At 40.2% G+C, this 20,958-nt stretch overlaps 1 protein-coding gene across 1 annotated transcript in view; it reads left to right on the forward strand.

Annotated features, from left to right (window-relative positions):
• Window positions 1-20,958, forward strand: part of RYR3 (ryanodine receptor 3) — a 605,631-nt gene that overhangs the window by 331,571 nt on the left and 253,102 nt on the right. The window contains 5 exon segments of the mRNA XM_066388565.1: window positions 5,955-6,008; window positions 6,011-6,034; window positions 6,037-6,084; window positions 6,087-6,147; window positions 17,622-17,838. Coding sequence (XP_066244662.1) covers window positions 5,955-6,008; window positions 6,011-6,034; window positions 6,037-6,084; window positions 6,087-6,147; window positions 17,622-17,838 — 404 coding nt within the window.

A 20,958-nucleotide genomic window follows, 5' to 3' on the forward strand; every position in this document is an offset into this window, starting at 1 on the left:
AGATGTGATATTCCTACAAGGTTCTGGCAAGCTTATCCACTGTTAGCCTCATAATTTAAGTAACAAAAACAATAATAATAGCATCTGTGTGGGGTAGAATGTGTCAGGCACTCTTTTAATCACGCTGAGTGGAATAATTTATTCAAAATTCACAATAACCCCTTGACATTATTATTTTCATTTGACAGATGAGGAAATTGAGTCCACAAAGGTCAGTGACTTGTCCAAGGTTGCACAGTTAGTAAGTGACAGAACCAAGACTCAAGCCCAGGGAGTCTGGTTCTAGACATGCCCCTTAACAGATACATACCACTGACTCAAGTGGTGTATAGCACATTCATTTCATCAAAAGCAAAGGAATAATAGTCATACCTTACAAACAGTTCTTGACAGCATAATGTGGGCATCACTGTACCCATTTTATAGATGTAGAAGCTGATTTTTGTTAGTAAAAGTCATAGTTCCGGGTTCATGTGGCAGGTAAGACTGGAGATTTGAACTCAGACCCAGGCTGCGTGTCTCTAAGGGCCCTCCCCAGCCCACCCCATGCCACCTCATGGCAGGGCAATTGGAAGGACAAATATCCTGTTTAAATGAGGGATACAGGACCCTTTCAAATCATTTGGAGCCTTGAAAGCCCTCACCAGGGTAGCAATTGCTTCCTCTAGATGAGAACAGATATATAAAACAGTGTACAAAAGCAATTTCATAATTCCATCATTTTCTCGTTTCAAAATCTTCACACTACTCACATTTCAAAACTAGATCTGCTTTATCAGATGACTTTTTATATCATGCATATTCTCTGAAATGGACATTTTTATTCAAATAGACTTCCTATTACATTGTTGTAAATACTTGCTAAATGCATACTTCCTAATCAGTGATTAGTAGCAGTCTCTCTTAATTTCTAGATAATATTAGTCCCAACTCTGTATTCTCTACTGTATATGTCTTTTTTTAATTTTATTTAGAAAATTTAATTTAATGGGGTGACATTGATCAATAAGAGTACATAGGTTTCAGGTAAACATCTAAACAGTGACTATATGTTTTAAAAATAGGCTAGACTCGTGGTCAGCGAACTCATTAGTCAACAGAGGCAAATATCAACAGTACAATGATTGAAATTTCTTTTGAGAGCCAAATTTTTAAAAGTTCAATTACATAGGTAGGTACATTCCTTATCGAGGTAGTGCCCGCACGTGGTATTTTGTGGAAGAGCCACACTCAAGAGGCCAAAAGAGCTACATGTGGCTCGCAAGCCACAGTTTGCCAACCACTGGGCTAGACTATGGCTTCAATTTGCCTGTAGATGATCTTAGAGTATGATCCAACAGCAACTTCTCCTTGGCACCCTGTCTCTTAGAATAAAGAGGTAAGAAGCAGGCAGTGTTGTTTACAACAAGGGCATAATTGCTCATCCTAGCTGTTGTTTTCAACCAAGAAAGTAAGCCAGGCAGGAGAGATTCTCCCAGCCACTGTTCCTCAGGAAGACATGGGCAACTGTGGTACATTGAAGGCTGAATAAAGCTCGGAACTCGGCCCCTGAAGGCATCACAGCACTGCCGAGATGACGATCCCCCGTGAAGGCTATTCTTCATCTTGCCTGCTGAGGCTCAGAGCGGCACAGAAGGCAAGAGTGTAATCTGAGAGTGCGGGAAGAAGGGACCTGGAGTCACAATTCAGCAGTTTTATCCTAGTGGATATGATTTCCAAAAGATAAAGGTCCTTCTCATTTGCATTTTTATCCAGTAAGGATCTAGAGACGCTTTTAAAGGGAGTTGTCCAACCTAGCATTTCTTTCAGTTTCCTGTTTTCCAAAATTTACAGGAATCTCTTGGGATTTGTTCAGATGACCACAGTGATATATTCGAGAAGTTAAACTGATTGACAAAGAAACAACTGAAGCAGAAACATTGATTTTTTAATGGGAAAGTAGGAAGTCATAAAAGCATGAGACAATATAGCAAAGTTTGTTAAGTTTTAATCTCATAGATTCTTTCCATGACAGACTTGAATATGATAAGGAAGAAAGCATTCTGGGACCTGGGATATCTAAACTCCATAAAAGGAGCTAAGAGTACTCAATCTTCTCAAACGGAGAAATTGGAAGCACTCTTCAAGTTTGGCTTTGATTTGCTCTGTTTTGAATAATTCTTACTGCAGGACCTACAATGAGGAACTAGCTTCTCATTTCAGTCATGAAACAAGGTGTAGAACTACAGAAAGAGTCTGAGGTCATCCAGGCTGATTGTCCAGTATGCACTGAATTTAAGTGTTGCTGCAGGACAGGGGGACCAGGCTCTAGGTTCCGACCCCGCTGTACCTCCTACCACATCTGACCAAGCCCTCACTGATGCACACACCTCAGCCTCACCAATCTCTAGCCATTCTACAGATGCAGCAGTTCTTCAAATAACATCATTTTGTTCACCTTCATTTTGTCATAATATTGATAAAGGAAAAAAACTTATTCTCAGCCAGGGCCACTGGCTGTGTAGAGTTCGCATGTTCTCATCTCTGTGTGGGTTTCTCCAGGTCCTCCAGCTTCCCTCCACATCCCAAAGATTGGAATAAGGGAGATGACTTCTAGAGGTAGTGGATATCAAATAGACATGGCAGCATGGGACCACTCACTTGAATAATGAAAGATTCACTGGATAAGTGAGGTAAATTTCACCACAGGCTAATTGATATAAATAAGAGTTAAGCCTGACCAGTGGTGGTGCAGTGGATAGAGCATCTATCTACCTGGGACGCTGAGGACCCAGGTTCAAAATTCCAAGGTCGCCAGCTTGAGCGCATGCCACTAGCCTGAGCATGGGATCATAGACATGATCCCATGATTGCTGGCTTGAAGTCCAAGGTAACTAACTGGTTTGGCTGGAGCCTCCCGGTCAAGTCACACATGAGAAACAATCAATGAACAACTAAAGTGCCGCAACTATGAGTTGATATTTCTCAGCTCTCTCCCACCCTCTCTCTCTGTCTCTCTCTCTCTCTCTTTAAAAGAAATAAGTAAGACCCTGGCAGTTTGACTCAGTGGATAGAGCATTGGTCCAGCATGCAGATATCCAGGTTTGATCCCCAGTCAGGGCTCACAGGAGAAGCAACCATCTGCTTCTCCCCCCTCCCTCTCCTGCTACTCTCTCTCTTCTCCTCTCACAACTAGTGGTTTCACTGGTTCAAGTGTTGGCTTCAGGCACTGAGGATAGCTCAGCTGATTTGAGCATCAGCCCCAAATAGGGGTTGCTGGGTAGATCCTAGTTGGGGAGCATGCAGGAGTCTGTCTAGCTCCCCTCTTCTCACTTAAAAATTAATTAATTACGTAAGTAAGTAAGTGAACAAGAGTTAAGTTCCTATAGCATATTTCTGGTCACAAAACCATTACCAATCTTCTAAATAAACACTTCTAAAATATTAAATATTGAAATAAATGTGAGCTATACATACATTTTAAAAAGATTAATAAAAACAAGTAAGATTATGATTTTCTAACCCATTGATGCCATTTCAGAGTCACAGGTTGCCAGAGATTATCCTGGCAGCTCAGAGCACAGGTGGGGCCCACCCTGGACACACGCCCTTCCATCTAAGGCCACTCACACCCACATTTACTCAGACTGGGACAATTTAGACATGCACATTCAGTAAAATTGGTTTTCTTATATGTCATTTCACTTAAAGTTGCAGTTTCCAAGAACCTGTTCACCATGGTAAGTGAGGACTAACTGTATGTCAGAACACTCCTTTTATAAAGTCATCTATTCTGTCTAGAATGCTCTTTTCCTTCTCATTTATCTAGTGAACCTTCCATTCTTCACATCAACTTGATATCCTCTACCTCTAGAAGCCATCTCTTTTAGTCCAATACTTATACTGAACTGGAATTCTTTATTTGAATGTTTATCTCCCACTAGACTATGGGTTTCTTAAAGGCAGGAACTGGGTCTTCTGTCTTTGATCCCTAACCCCAAGCACAGAATTTGGCCTCCTTCCTGTTTGTGGAAGGTAGGGGGTATGTATATACAAAATGGCTTTGTCAATCACCCAAAATAACCAGAAGGGGGCACCTAATTTTTATTTTTATTAAGGAAAGAGTAGTTTTTATACTATTTTTAAACCCACTACTTAATTTAGAATCTATTACTAGAAGACCAGTAACCACTAATAAACAGGAATCACAATAAAACATTCAGTAATCAAGAGTTTAAAAAGTTCTGAACTGAGGATAGAAATATTACATAGCATAGATATATGTATAACATTTATAAACAATTAATATACATATCATAAAGGGATTTTTAAAGATTAGCTTTTATGATATAAAGCTGTTAAAATTCAGTTTCTAATGACTGTTTCATTATAAATAAAATGTTTATAATCTGATAAGTAATTAAAACAAGTTAGTAAGCCTACAATATCCCATTTGGGGTGAAAAGTACATATGTGAAAGAGTAGAGGCCTTTTTTATTGAGTTACATTTTTCCTCATTTATACTTTTCTATATATATATATACATATATATATTATATATGATAAACCTCTGTAATGAGCATATATTACTGCTATAATCTAGAAACAAGATACATTTCATAAATTTTTCTGCCTGAATCCTCATTTTAATACCTAACTTCGGCCGCTTCGCTGTAGTCTTCCCAATAGAACTATCAACCTGTTGGGAGATGGAGGGAGTGGTTATGATAATTCACTTTTAGAGCTTTCAGAATGGGATGGTGTGACAGAAGCAAGAGGTGATTTCTCACTAGGTTAGGTCAGGAAATGACAAATTGTCCTATGATAAATATATGCAACAACAAAAGAAGTCACCAGTACAGACTGTAAGTGACAATGTTTTTCTGACTATCTGAGGTAGTAAAATTCTTTAAAAGAAATGAGCAAATTCTGCTGCATGGTGTAATGGCTATATGGCTGTGCTGGTCTTGACTTTGACGGCTCCTGCGTCCAGTGCTGAAGGGGCCATATCTACCTCTGTGAGGGCTTTCAAGGCTCCTGACGATGTGGAAGAGACCTTCATCCATACTTAAGGTATTTATCTCTCCAATTGCTCTTTGATAAGATGGCATGGGGTGAGAGTAGGAGAGGTCTTGAAGTCACAGAGGAATGAGTTCAAAGCCCAAGTGTTTACCTGCTATCCGGACCTGTGATTTTACTTGAAACTCTGCTTCTATTCAATACATCTGTAAAATGGACATAGTGATATTGTCAGGAATTGTTTGTAAGGTACCATTATAATTCCTACACTTCTGATGAAACGAATGACTGATGTGCCATGTACCACTCAAGAGGCAGTAGTGTGTAGCAGTTAAGGGCCATGTCTAGAACCAAACTCCCTGGGCTTGGGTCTTAGTTCTATCTCTTACTAACTGTATGACCTTGGGCAAGTCACTTATATTCAGAGACTCAAGTTCCCTCATCTGTCAGATGAAACTAATAATGTTGTGGTGGTGTTGTGAGTTTTGTATAAATTATTTCATGTAGAGTGTTTAGAAGAGTACCCAACACATTATAACTCACGATAAATGCTATTATCATTCCTTTTGTTTCTGCAACTCCAGAAATGAATTACTGAGATGACAAAACAGTGGATAAGCTTGCCAGAACAGCAAAGGCAATTTATATCCGTTATCTCAGACACCAGGCCAGAATGTGAGCACACACCAAGCAGGTTGAGTTCTTGTTTGTTCTCATTTCTGACAGCTTGAGAATTTCCTCTAAGACTTGTGCAGTCTCGGTCTGCCCACTCACCAGTTTAGAAAGTCACTTCTCCTTGTTCATCTCACACCGTTTCAGAGGTCAAGGTTGCATCTCAAATGCAATAGCATGTCAAGACCTCCTGTGTTGCCATCATGCCGCTCACCTCCTGCAGGTGGCCTGGGAGCATTTTCTGTAGAGTCCCACACACCTTTTTCTTGTTCTTTGCTCTCCAGGCCGCATTCCCAGAACTGTGGCCTCCATCAACCAGCACCTTCTGAAGTCGGACGACGTGGTAAGCTGTTGCCTGGATCTCGGAGTGCCCAGCATCTCTTTCCGCATCAATGGGCAGCCGGTGCAGGGCATGTTTGAGAACTTCAACACGGATGGGCTCTTCTTCCCTGTGGTGAGCTTTTCAGCAGGTGTCAAGTAAGTTCTGGCCATGATCTCATTGAGAGTAGCTGTTACCCCACCTCCCACCACTCCTATGAGCTGGGGAGCATGGTGATCTCCCTCAAGGCTTCAGCACCATAAGCCAGGCTCCCCCAGGGGAAGGCGGAACAATGATACCAAGCCGTTCACTCCATAAATATTTGTTGAGCACATACCTCCTGCCAGGGATTATAGAATGTCCTCAGATAAATAGTAAGATGAATAAGATAAATACAGTGTAGAAAATTGCTTCACTAAGTATAAAAGGCATCACATGCTCATTATAAAAAATTTAAAAGACACAATTATAAATAAGATGATAAATATCACCCATAATGCTATCATTAAACTATAATCTCTATTAATATTTTGCTGTATTTTCTTTAAGTATTTTCCTCTACAAATATATGTATATGTTTTTTAATTAACATCTCATTAAATATGAAGTTTTATGTCTTGATTATTTTTCATTCAAGAATAATTAATGACCCGGTCAGGGCACATACAGCAACAGTTCATTGTTCCTGACTCTTTCTCTTGCTATCTTTCTCTCTCTTTCTCTCTCTGTCCCCTTCCTCTCTCACTAAAATTAGTAAGTCTGGTGTGAATGAATCAACATTAAAACAAAGAGAATAACTAATGAGCCTTTTCCTGAGTTAGTAAGTATCCTCCTTCAAATGGTTTATTTATATGGCCATATAATGTTTTTTAATTTGGCTATCCTATAATACAGCCATTACTTTGTTGTTAAACTTTCATGCTGATTCTATTTCGTTTTAAATTATTATGCACATCCTTGAGCATAACTTTGTTTGCACTTCTGTTTAGTTCCTCATACAAGTAGATCAAAAGGTATGAGCTTTTTGAAGTCCAAGTCTATAATTACATGGCCAAATAGATTTTCAGAAAAATTGTTTGAGCCTGACCTGTAGTGGTGCGGTGGGTAAAGTGTCGACCTGGAATGCTGAGGTCTCCGGTTCAAAACCCTGGGCTTGCCCAGTCAAGGCACATATGAGAGTTGATGCTTCCTGCTCTTCCCCACCTCCTCTGTCTCTCTCTCTCCTCTCTAAAATGAATAAAGTCTTTGAAAAAAAAAGACTGTTTGAACTGTTCAGAATTTATTATCAATAATATCAAAATCTAAAAGGCTCTGAGAAACATACATTTTTAAATTTATTTCACCACAAAAATCTGACCTGAAATCATTTTGTGTCAAAACTCCATCAACAAAAATGAGGCTTTTAGTCTTTCATTTATTCCACATCTTGTGAATATTTACATGTTTAACTGTAGAAATATTAGTATGTCTGATTATGGGGTAATAGCCCCCAACCTGGCTGGAGGATATTTTTTATGTATATTATATGTGCCTTCTCTTGAAAAAAAATTAAAGGATTCTAAAGTCTAAAACACTACACCAAAATTTCAGATAAAAAATTTAGGTCTATAGTATCATTTAAAACAACATATGGGAATACCCATATGTTTGGATACTCTTAAACTTTTCCTGTTGGTTATTTTTCATCTTTGCTAATTGAAGAAAATTGTATCTTAAAGTCTTAATTTTCTATTTGATTATTGATGTGGTTAAGCTTTTTTTATGCTTATTGTTTTTATGTATTATTTTAACCCAATATCTTTGTTAACTTTGTTTTCTGTTATTAATTTTTTGTGCAAGTTTTTTTTTATATTAAGGCTGTTAAATTATTGTCTAATTGTTTTCAAATATTTTTCTCAGTTTTTTATTTACTTTTAGACACTTAATTTTTTCTATATATTTTAACCCCTTTTACAAAAGTAATGTAAATCAAAGAAAATAGCAAGAACCCCTAATCGTACCACCCAGAGATAATCATATTATCTTTTTATTTGTAAAGCTCAATATCTTTACATTGTTCTTGGATAGTGCATTCTGATTTTCTGCATACTTTTGCTAACTATTGTGTTCATGGTTCTGCTTCCATTGTACCATTTGGACACTATATTAATTACTTTAGTCTAAAAACACATTTTAACATTTGAGAGGCAGGATTCCATTGTAACTCTTTTTTCCCCCAAATTTCTTTTTTTTAATTTTTAATTTTTTGGGGGTTTTTTTGGTTGTTTTTTTTTTTTGTATTTTTCCGAAGCTGGAAATGGGGAGAGACAATCAGACAGACTCCCGCATGCGCCCTACGGGGATCCACCTGGCACACCCACCAAGGGGCAACGCTCTGCCCACCAGGGGGTGATGCTCTGCCCCTCTGGGGCGTCGCTCTGCTGCGACCAGAGCCACTCTAGCACCTGGGGCAGAGGCCAAGGAGCCATCCCCAGTGCCCGGGCCATCTTTGCTCCAATGGAGCCTTGGCTGCGGGAGGGGAAGAGAGAGACAGAGAGGAAGGAGAGGGGGGAGGGGTGGAGAAGCAGATGGGCGCTTCTCCTGTGTGCCCTGGCCGGGAATCGAACCCGGGACCCCTTGCATGCCAGGCCGACGCTCTACCACTGAGCCAACCGGCCAGGGCTTCCCCAAAATTTCTTAGCCTTTCTTTCTCCCAGCCTTGTAAGGAGAGCACAACCAATTAAGTGGGAAATGAGTACAGTGAGGGTGACTCTGGTTTTCATGGAAACCTTTGGAAGGGGCCGTGTGAGGAGGAGAGTTGTGGAGGGCAGAGCTAGAGCTGGGGCCACAAAAATATCATCTCAGAGCTCCAAGTACCCAAGTGATGGGATTTCCAAAGTGACACCACTGTAATAGGTCTCAGCGCCTCCTGGAGATTGATGAGCCAAGGCATGTTCACACATTTTCTCATGAATGATAAAAATTCTGTTCTATTTCAATTCAATGAACTAGGAATAAATTATTACCCTTTGGAAATGATATTCAATCTTTAGAATTTGACACAGATACACAGATATGCATATACACAGTAATGTGTGTTTGCAAGCATACTGAGTGACACAGTATATGTACACACCCACAAACCCACACATGCATATTTATAAGCATACTCATGTGGGTGGATATAATATATTGAAGTGAAACATTGTCATTGCTGGTGATTCTTTTAAGAAGTGGAGAACCACTATAGTAAAACTCTACTAGCTTTGTAAATTTAGTCACATATTCCAGCCAGAGAATCATACATTAGCCCCAAGGACTGTATTCTAAAAAGCTGAGAGTTCTTTTCCTGTGTCTCTCTGTGCGGATGATATTTCCATGAGAATTTTACCCATTCTCCATCTGTAAGTGTGGTGTGACCTAGCATTCCTCACTGGTATCCATTTGGAGCATGTAGGAAACAAGGAGGGACATTATTGAAAGACAAGGGCACTATAAGCACAAGGAAACTGATTAGACAAAGACACTCTGGCAATTGGGAGGAAATCAGTGTAAGCCCACACCTCCCACACTCCGTTCCCCAAGAATGAAGAAAATGAATAGAAATCTAAATACAATTTACCAGCACCGGTTGACTCAGTGCCTTCTTCTGGAGAAACTGCTCGCTCTGAGCAGTGAGTTCCCAGGACCACATTTGTCTAGGTCATTAATGGCCTTGGTCACCCACCACCAGTGCCTCTCCCTTCTTTGTTTTCACCATGTCCAACTCACTGGGCTTTACTTATCATCTGAGAGAAGTACTTTGCTATAAGCCAAATCTTTCCAGAGGGGTCTTTGCCAGTCTACTGACAAATGGACTTTCCCAAGTGTTCTGTGTTTGGAGAATAGTACATTCAGTCTTGCATGTTGCATAATGATTTTTAATCATCAACTCATCCATCTAGTCTCCTTCAGAGCTATGATAATATAGGAATTTTAAATGTGTGATATTTTTTGTTTGTCTTTATTTTGGTGGGGATTTTAAAATTTTTTTCTCTTGGCAAAGAACTGCAGCTAGCAGGTGAAGAAATAGGTGGCTGATGGATATCCACTGTAGAAGGCCTGTCTAGCATCTTGTTCTCGGAGAGCAGATCATGCGGCCTTCCCAGTGCACAGGTGAAAGAGAAGCAAAGTCCCCAAAGGAGGAAAAGTGAGACGTCTCACCCACTGATAAGGCACAACGGCTGGGAGAAACTGAACACCCAAATGTGTTGGCCTGAAAATTTAACACCTTAGATATGAGAGCTTCTTGCTTATTGCAACTGAACAAGCTAAAGAACAACACCGGAGTCTTGATGTCTCCCAAGCCTTCTTTCTGTCAAGAAAATATCACCTCTGCAATACTCCTCTCTTTGGTTCTCAGAATACGATATGATCTGAGGAGAGATGGGATCAGTTGGCCTGAATACGTGGGAAATATATTGTGCTGAAGTGTGTCAAGTCCATCACACAGGGCCACTGGTCAGGGTTAGTGCTGGTCCTGTTGGTGTATTTTCACTTACAAGCAAAAGGGATTGATGTACTAATACTAATTTTTACATCACTAGTAAAATATGATTTGGTATTGAAACCCAGCAGTTCCTCTCTCTACTGCTTTAGTTTAGTTGTGAAAAGGGCTAGAAAGAGAAACCAGGATCTTAATCCCAAGATAAAGTATCTTTTTTTTTTTTTTTTTTTTTTTTTGACAGAGACAGAGTCAGTGAGAGGGGCAGATAGGGACAGACAGAAAGGGAGAGAGATGAGAAGCATCAATTCTTTGTTACGGCGCCTTAGTTGTTCATTGATTGCTTTCTTATATGTGCCTTGACTGGGGGGCTATAGCAGAGTGAGTGACCCCTTGCTCAAGCCAGCGACCTTGGGCTTCAAGCCAGTGACCTTTGAGGTCAAGCTAGTAACTATGGGGTCACGTCTAGGATCCCATGGTCAAGCCAGCGACCTTGGAGTTTCTAACCTGGGTCCTCCACGTCCCAGTCCGATGCTCTGTCCGCTGCACCACAGCCTGATCAGGCTAAAGTATCTTATTGAAATAAATATATTTAATAATAAAATTAAAAAGAAATTATTTTTGCTCAATATAATAGAATATTTGCCTGCTATATAGCGTCTCTCCCAATAAGGTGCAAGGTTATGCCAATTGAGAGAAAGATTTTTCTTTTATCATTGAATTATTTAGAAATTTCCTCACTTTTAACTTCTGTATAGCTTCTAAACCAGATGTCTCATTTTGTCCTCTTTAGTGGTCTTCACTGAGGTTGTAGTCTTGTCTGGGTGACCCCCACATTATTTTATAATTACAAACTATGTTGCTAATAATACCTGATTAGGATGTCCCTGCCGGCAGTCATTGAAGAGCAAAAATCTTTTCCAATTAAATTTCCCCACAGTGAAGTCAAAAGTAGCATGAGTAATTACTAATGAAATCCACAAATCAATGTGTACTCTCTTTGAACTATTATGAGTATGCCTTCTGAGTTTTCTTCTCAGTGTGATTGATGGCTGATACAATTATTGTAGCAGGGCTTCAATGTAACAGCCCCATTAATTATAGAACAGAATTTGGGATGAGGCATGCATACCTTGGAGCCCACCCAAAAGGTTGAACTACTTAGATGCTCGAATGATCTTATTAAAAGGTGGTCTCATGTTACAAAATGACATCATGAGATGAACCACCTGGACAGCATGACACAGAAACTAAGTATATAGTGAAATTCGGGCGCTACATTTTGTTTTGCAGAAAAATTGATGAGTTAGTTGCTGTAGCACAGCAATTTTCAACTGGTGTGCCACACGAATTTTTAAAACATGCATTACCTGACTGCTTAAAAAATGCTTTAAAAAAATGACAACAGCCAACACAACAATAGCCATCTGGAGTGAATGAATTAAAATTATATCTATCTTTTGTCAGATCAGCAAAAAATCTATTTTGTGTGTGTGCAGAATTTTAAAGTAATTAGTTTGTATGCCGTGAGATAGATGAAAAGGGTTGAAAATCATTGCTGTAGTAGAATGTATATTATAGTATAGTTAAACTCCCCATAGGTTATTTTATCATCTTATATATCTCTTTACCAGCTCTTGCTAATGTATAAAAACAACAATATCCAAAGGTGTTGGTGTTTGCAGCTGCAGTTTGTTTTCCGTTGGTGTCTACCAGACTTGGCTAAAATTCAGGTAACCAACAGCTTAGCTATTTCCAGCTTGCTGTGCTCAATGCTGTGGAAATTATTGCTGAGATAAATATACTTGGTGAAGAACATGATGAGCACTGGCTGGATTGCCTTGGGCTTTCATCAAACACTGGCCAGAAAGAAATATGAATGTGGGAACGTACATAACTCAGGTAGTCCTCTCGTCTTAGAGATACGGACTAGAAATGCGATTATGAATCATGACTTATGAATTGAATTCAGGTCAGTAAAAGCTGGCTAATTCTTTATCCTTTTGTTTTTTGGGACACCATCTGAACTCTCTGGGAGGGACTCAGTAGTAGAGAAGAGTAATGAAACATTTAGTAACGAGGATTAAAGTGACTTCACATGTTTGCTAGTAAGCTGTGGATAAGGGAGCCTAGTTCTTTGTGAGCACAGGAAAGCTTTGATTTGTACTGTGTGTTTTTATTCATAGGTCAGTCTTTCAAATCTCTAACTTTGCAATAGGTATTCTTGTGTCGTCTGCAAACTGGCAAGCAAAAATGTACAGCTCTCAGAAGATGAAAATGCTAGTGAGGATTTTTCAATACAGTTTGTCTGTTTTCAAAAGTAGTCAAGTAAATAGAAAATTCCTCTATGCATCCCGAAACTTCAGTACTCCCAGGTGGCTGTTACTGAAGCTATTGCTCATTCTGGGGTGGAGGAATCTAAGGACACAATTGCTCACTGTAATCACTTTAGGAAGGAAAAAACCTTCTTTGAGAGCTGATGGAATGTCTGAGTGATTGGAAGGACCCCAGAAGATGATACAAGTGCTTTAGTGGAAGAGATTAAATTGATTTATGAATTCTATTAATGTAGAGAAAAATCCAAGGGGAAAAAAAGAACTAATTTTAATTAAGAACTCTATTCTTAAATGATCTTTTTTCAAAGAAAGTTTAACCTTTTTTTGTAATGCCGGAAGATTCAATGGAACCTCGGATCAGGGAAGATACACCTAGAGAGGAGAGGCATTCTACTTGGAAACTCCTCATTTATGAATGAGGCAAAGGACTTTAACGATAACCATTAAGTGCTAGCCAACAGATTTATTGAAAGGAGTAGACTAGGCAGGTGTAACTGTTGTTTCTCCTTTGACCCCTTCAAATCCATGCTCTAGACTTCTGGAGAAGTCCTTGGGCAGGTTGTGTAGCCCTATAACACCTTTTAAGAACAAGAACAATCATGTCAATTATTTAAAAGTTCCATGCATTTGAACATAAAAACTCCAGATTTGTACCCAGTTGATGTTTAAACCCTCCCCCACCTGGCCAACTATTTGAGGTCAGTCTCTTGTCCCTGTTGGTGTGGCCCCTTCCCAGTTAGCCAGCCCCTGACTCAAACCCTCTAGAGTTGAGCCCAGTGGAGCAGGGAACTGGGGGGAAGGGCACATTCTATGAAGCTGACGCAGCTGTCATGTGGCATCAGACCTTTGGGTGGCAGTTGTACAATAGCTGCCTCTTTCTCTTCTGAGCCCTTCTGTAGTTTTCTTGAAGACCCTCAGGCAGGGAGCCTCTTGAGTGTAGATTCTTTGACATAAGCTTTGTCATTTGTGCTGGCTGGCTCCCTCTCGAGCTGACTCCAAACCTCCCTCTATATTTTTCTGGGCATCTCTACTCAGTCATTTGCCTTTCTGGAGATGGCTGACAGCAGGTGCATTTGTGGATTCTCTATCTAGTCTTCCAGAAGCATAGTCCTTGGCCCATCTTCTCTCTCCCTCTTTCCTATAAAGTGCCCCTCCCCACCATCACCAGGCAAATGCATCCTCATGGGACCAATCATGAAGCTTCCGGGTACTTCTTTGAAGCCCTCATCCTCCCACTTCAGATGAGAGATGGCCCCTTTCTTCCTCCCTGGCTGTTCTCCCCACATGAATTCTTTACCTTTCTTATCCCTGTGCAGGTGCACAGTGGGCTAAAGCTGATAGAACTGGGTTTGCAATATTTTGGGAGCTCCTTCATAATTTATCTAGCACCAAATTCAGGATGTGAAAAGAACTGTCATTCACTGAATTATCTGCCTTTGTGAGCTCTGCTGAAACTGAGACAGAGGAGTGCCCATTTTTATATTCCCAAATAAAGTGGATTTCAGCCATTTCATTTCTTTCCTTTGATCGGTCCCTTCACACCTTTGTTTTATCTGTAGTTCTTCCCTTTGGCCTGGTCAGTCTGGATCTCCCTGAGAGAGTAAAGAGGAGGACCACTGATAGTGGCAGCAGTTTGTGGGAGCCTGAACCCCTCCTCGTGGGCAGCGAGAGAAGGAGCCACTGACACTGGGCGTGCCTGGTACCAGCTGCTGTCTGGCCCCACTCGCAGGGGAGTCAGGGCTCCTTTCTGATGGGGGCTTTGGAAGCAACCCAGGACTGTTCTTTCTACCCACTGAGGCACAGCATCATGGCGTTTGAAGGCGAGGCTTCAGCACGCAGTAAACACTGATTACTGGCAATGTTATTTTTTTATTTTACAGTTTGGGTGGCCATTAGAGTACATAAGAATAAGATTTATCTTAAGTGTCACTCTCCTTTTAGTAACTGGACATACAAACAGAAAGCATTGTTCTCTTTAAGTGCTACATGGAGCTCCAACCTATCTTGGTCTGTCATCTGTCCAGAAGAAGACGACTGATGTTAACATGTAAGAGAAATTGTAAAACTAAACAGAACTGGCAAGAGAATTCATAAATAATTAAGTCCATCTAGCAGTCCTCATAACATGTCCTCAGCTTGTTCTTGGGACCTGTTCACGGTGAGGAACACAATACATATGCTGTGCAGACTCCTAGTTCAGCTTCCTGCAGGAAGTATGCTTGATGAGGAGAGAAATGCAGAAAAATGTCCCACACTCATTCTTTGCTCAAAAAGATCCAATTTTATCCCGTAGTTTCAACATGTCAGTGACACAATCTGTTATGCTGCAGTCGAATTGGGAAGTTCTCAACAAATGGTTTCAAGGCTTAGTCATTACTTCCTGAAGGTTCACTAAATTAGTAACATTGCAGGCTAATGACTCAATTTTGTTTTAATGTCATTGTTCATATTCTTAATATATGTGGATCATGCCCTATTGCGTAACATTTAATGTAGGAACATTCACAAGGGATAATTGTGGTTCTAATTCTATATCACAGTTGTTGAGTACTTTAAAATGGGAGAGTGGGAGGTTTCATATTTCTATAATTAATTTTGAAACAGCACTTTTATAAAATGCTGTTTGGATAAAGAATTTCTGTTTGTATGGAAAGGAAAAAAACCTTAATAGCTTTCACTTAGGGAGATTTTTATTTTCCATTTTCATAATCAGTCTATTTCCATAGTCAGGGTTACTCAGCTAACACAGACTCTTGCAGATCTGCCCCCCAGAATATTTCAGTTAAAGGAAGTGATGCCTACTGGAGAGTGTTGCTGTGAGAGCTTTGCTCGATCACGGTCCTTCTTCCATTTACCTCCTCTCGCTTCATGCACGTGTCCTCTCCATTATCAATTCCTAACCTTCCGAATCCCACCCCCAAAGTGGGATCTGGCTGCTGCTTTCCATGTTGCCCATCATCACCTTGGCCCAGCCTACCCTCATCTCTCACTGGAACTAGATGGGTGTCAGGTGCCTGCACTGGCCTCCTAATTGCTCTCCAGCTTGCAGGGGTCGTCAAATTTTTTATAAAAACTGCCCACTTTTGCAGTGCTGGTCAACCTGGTCCCTACCGCCCACTAGTGGGCGGTCCAGCTTTCATGGTGGGCCAATCGCAGTGCTGTTTGGTTGCGCGGTAGGGACCAGGTTGACCAGCACTGCAAAAGTGGGCGGTTTTTATAAAAAGTTTGATGACCCCTGAAAGCTTCCTGCCTGGAAGAAAATCTCAACTCCTTGCACTGGCTCACAGACCCTGCCTGGTCTAGCCGTGCCACCTCCCACATCCTCTCCTGCCCCATGGGCTCTCTCTGTTCTCACCACACCACCTCCTCCCAGGCTTGCCCTACCTCAGGGCCTTTGCACATGTTGTTTCTCTGCCTGGAATGCTCTTCCTCCAGATTTTGAACTCATTGGCTTCCCCTATCTCTTGGGGTTAACCCTTGTGTCTCCTCCTCAGAGAGGCCTTCCTTAACTGCAATCTAGGAGCAAACCCCTTCCCTGAGTTATTTAACATCTTCCTCTTTTTTCCCTCATCAGATGTCTCCCAATCATAGAGTAGGCCTGTTTGTCTACTTGGATGCCTACTATATTTTTTTTTCAGTGCAGAAAACATTGCAAGTCATATGGGCTTAGTAATTGGTTGTTAAGTAGAGGGAACAAATCTTGTGTGCAGATGCTATGTGTATGTACTGATTTTTTCATTGTGAAATTACTGTTGACCCTGCAGGGCTGTGTACCTTGTTATGTCTTAATTACTTAAAACTTCAGTCATATTTCCTTGTCAATTTAATGTGGTGGCAGTTGATCTGGAAAAGCTATATTTCTATTTACTAACCTAGGAACATGTGGTTCCCTTTCACCCTCTCCTCCTTGCAGGGGAGAGCTTGGGTCCAACCCTGATTGTAACCTCACCTACAGATCTGAGGCTGAAATTCGGCCAGAATGCCGAATTAAAGTACTGAAAGACTTCAGGGCACTGTGATGAGAGCCTGCCATTATTATGCGCCCACAAGTGTCCTTTCCCCTTCCTTGGGAGGACCGTCCAGGCACTGATGAAATGGGCCAGGGTTTTAGGCTTAAAGGCCAGCAGGATGGTGGTGCCCCTGAGAAAAGCACTGGGACCCTAATAAGCAAACACCTTGTTCCTGTTCAACCCCCTGTGCCAGTAGCCACCTGCTGACGCTGCCTCACAGTCACCCTCAGATGGCTGCTTTGGAGAACTGCGGTCTCTGCCGTGTATCATTTCTATTACTATCACCTGGCATGTGTACCGCTTGTGGTTAGCTTCTGGTGTTAACTAAATCTTTTGCCTGCACCTTAAAAGAAGAATTTCCTATTTTCCTCAGATAGTTATATAGTGCTTCCTTTAATTGACGTATGAGTAATCTTCCTCAGATTAAAAGACTTAAAGTTCTCATGCTCTAATTCCCATGTTATTTTTAGAAAATAAATCATCATCATCACTGGTATTCTTTTTAATACTCTAGTAATGATATATATAGTAATGATCTATCTACTAGAGTAAGGATCTTTTTTTTTTTTTTTTGATTTAGTGATATTAACATTCAAATTAACATTTAGGAACTTGGCTGACACGGTCGCCTGAGGCTCACGCTTGGTTCTCCCACCTCTCGCCACTGCTTTGTCTCCTCCTTCAGGGTGTTTGCTGCGCTAAGCCTGAATTAGTTACTTCCCAGCAGAGTAATTCGGGGGGAGGAAAACTGATCTTGACTTTTCACCTATTTGGGCTGGGATATTTTTTAACCTCTCTCTTCCTGGTCTCTCCAAATGACACAGAGTACGCTTCCTGATGGGTGGACGTCACGGAGAATTTAAGTTTCTGCCTCCCTCTGGCTATGCCCCTTGCTACGAAGCCTTACTTCCCAAAGAAAAGATGAGATTGGAGCCAGTCAAAGAATATAAACGTGATGCAGAAGGCATTAGAGACCTGTTGGGGACCACCCAGTTCCTCTCCCAAGCCTCCTTCATCCCGTGCCCCATCGACACCAGTCAGGTAAGGTCAAGTCGCCAACAGGCAGCAGCCCATGTGGATGAAGTAATAGGGCTACATCCTTCTTTCTCAGTTATCTCTGAACCATTCTTACCACCCATTCTATAGGTTTGTCACATAATATGAACAACTGTTAGTCTTCATGTTTCCACCATATGCGTAGATTGAGCTCTTTAAGGATTTCTCAACCAATGGACAAGTTCAGCACTAGCTACCTGCATACAAGGCACTGTACTAGGCTCTGTGAAGAACAGGCAGAACTATTTCCGTATTCTCTGGGAATTCACAACCAAGTATAAGAGGTGAAAAGTGAATGTATCACTTTTTAAAGTCTAAGTGTGGTAAAAGCAAAACGAAGAATATGCTGCAGTAAATGCTAAAGACACGCTTGTGGTTAGAATGGTTCTAGAAGTCTGCGTAAAGAGGATAGAATTCAGTGAGGGCCTTCAATAAGCTTAAATGAGGGAGAGTGATGAGGGGTAGTGAGGGGTGAAGTAACAGGAATGGGATAATTAAGGGCCTAGCAGTAAAAACACAAAGCAGGGACAGGTGGTAATGAATCTTCTCATGAGGCCGGGCACTTGGAGGAAGAGGAACATGAAAAATAGTTGGAAATAAAACTGAAAGAAGTGGGATAGAGAGGAGGGCTTTAAAAGCACTGATCAAGTGACATATTTTTTTTCAAGGTCTATATTTTTTTTTCATTTTTATTTTTTATTTATTCATTTTGGAGAGGGGAAGGATAGAGAGACAGAGAAGAGGGGGGAGGAGCAGGAAGCGTTAACTCCCATATGTGCCTTGATCAGGCAAGCCTGGGTTTTGTTGTTTTTTTCACATTTCCTTTTTTTTATTATTATTAATTTTAATGGGATGACATTGATAAATCAGGTTACATATGTTTAAAGAAAACATCTCCAGATTATTTTGACATTTGATTATGTTGCATACCCCTCACCCAAAGTCCAATTGTCTTCCGTCACCTTCTGTCTGATTTTCTTTCTGTCCCTCCCCTCCCCACCCTCCTTCACCTCCTCTCCCCCCGCCCATAACCCCCACACTCTTGTCCATGTCTCTGAGTCTCATTTTTATGTCCCATCTATGTATGGAATCATATAGTTCTTAGTTTTTTCTGATTTACTTATTTCACTCAGTATAATGTTATCAATGTTCATCCATGTTGTTGTAAATGATCTGATGTCATCATTTCTTATGGCTGAGTAGTATTCCATAGTATATATATACCAAATCTTTTTAATCCACTCGTCCACTGACAGACACTTGGGCTATTTCCAGATCTTCACTATTGTGAACAATGCTGCCATAAACATGGGGGTGCATTTCTTCTTTTCATACAGTGCTATGGTGTTCTTGGGGTATATTCCTAAAAGTGGGATAGCTGGGTCAAAAGGCAGTTCAATTTTTAATATTTTGAGGAATCTCCATACTTTTTTCCACAGTGGCTGCACCAGTCTGCATTCCCACCAGCAGTGCAGGAGGGTTCCCTTTTCTCCACATCCTTGCCAGCACTTATTCTGTGTTGTTTTGTTGATGAGTGCCATTCTGACTGGTGTGAGGTGATATCTCATTGTGGTTTTAATTTGCATTTCTCTAATGATTAGTGATGTTGAGCATTTTTTATATGCTTATTGGCCATCTCTATATCCTCTTTGGAGAAGTGTCTATTTTTTTCTTTTGCCCATTTTTTTATTGCATTGTTTGTCTTTCTGGTGTTGAGTTTTACAAGTTCTTTATAAATTTTGGTATTAATCCCTTATCAGTACGTATTGTCAAATATGTTTTCTCCCATTGTGTAGTTTGTCTTTTTATTCTGTTCTTATTGTCTTTAGCTGTGCAAAAGTTTTTTAGTTTGATATAGTCCCATTTTTTATCTTGTCTTTTATTTCACTTGCCTGTGGAGATAAATCGGCAAATATATTGCTGCGAGAGATGTCAGAGAGCTTACTACCTATGTTTTCTTCTAAGATGCTTATGGTTTTATGCTTACATTTAAGTGTTTTATCCATTTTGAGTTTATTTCTGTGAATGGTGTAAGTTGGTAGTCTAGTTTCATTTTTTTGCAGGTAGCTTTCCAATTTTCCCAACACCATTTGTTGAAGAGGCTGTCTTTACTCCATTGTATGCTCTTACCTCCTTTGTCAAATATCAGTTGTCCATAAAGGTGTGGGTTTATTTCTTGGTTCTCAGTTCTGTTCCATTCATCTATATATCTATTCTTATACCAGTACCAGGCTGTTTTGAGTGCAATAGCCCTGTAGTATAACTTGATATCCAGAAGTGTGATACCTCCCACTTTATTCTTCCTTTTCAAGATTGCTGAGGCTATTCGTGTTCTCTTTTAGTTCCATATAAATTTTTGAAATATGTGTTCTATATCTTTGAAGTAAGTCATCAGTATTTTAATCGGTATTGCATTGAATTTATAAATTGCTTTGGGTAATATAGACATTTTAATGATGTTTATTCTTCCTAACCATGAGCACGATATATGCTTCCATTTGTTTGTATCTTCCCTGATTTCTTTTATCAATGTTTTATAATTTTCTGAGTACAAATCTTTAAACTCTCTGGTTAAATTTATTCCTAGGTACTTTATTTTTTTAGTTGCAATGGTGAAGGGGATTGCTTTCTTAATTTCTCTTTCTGACAGTTCATTGTTAATGTATAAAAATGCCTCTGATTTCTGAGTATTAATTTTATATCCTGCCACCTTGCTGAATTCATTTATCAGGTCCAGTAGTTTTTTGACTGAGACTTTAGGGTTTTCTATATACAATATCATATCATCTGCAAATAATAATAGTTTTACATCTTCTTTTCCAATTTGGATGCCTTTTATTTCTTTTTCTTATCTGATTGCTATGGCTAGGACTTTCAGAACTATGTTGAGTAAAAATGGTGAAAGGGGGCACCCCTGCCTTGTTCCTGATCTTAAGGGGATTGCTTTTAATTTTTGTCCATTAAGTACGATGTTGGCTGTGGGTTTGTCATAGATGGCCTTTATCATGTTGAGGTATGTTCCCTGTATTCCCACTTTGCTGAGAGTTTTGATCATGAATGGGTGCTGGATCTTATCAAATGCTTTTTCTACATGTATTGAAATTA

The sequence above is a fragment of the Saccopteryx leptura genome, chromosome 6 (genome assembly GCF_036850995.1).
Source record: "Saccopteryx leptura isolate mSacLep1 chromosome 6, mSacLep1_pri_phased_curated, whole genome shotgun sequence".
Classification (NCBI taxonomy): domain Eukaryota; kingdom Metazoa; phylum Chordata; class Mammalia; order Chiroptera; family Emballonuridae; genus Saccopteryx; species Saccopteryx leptura.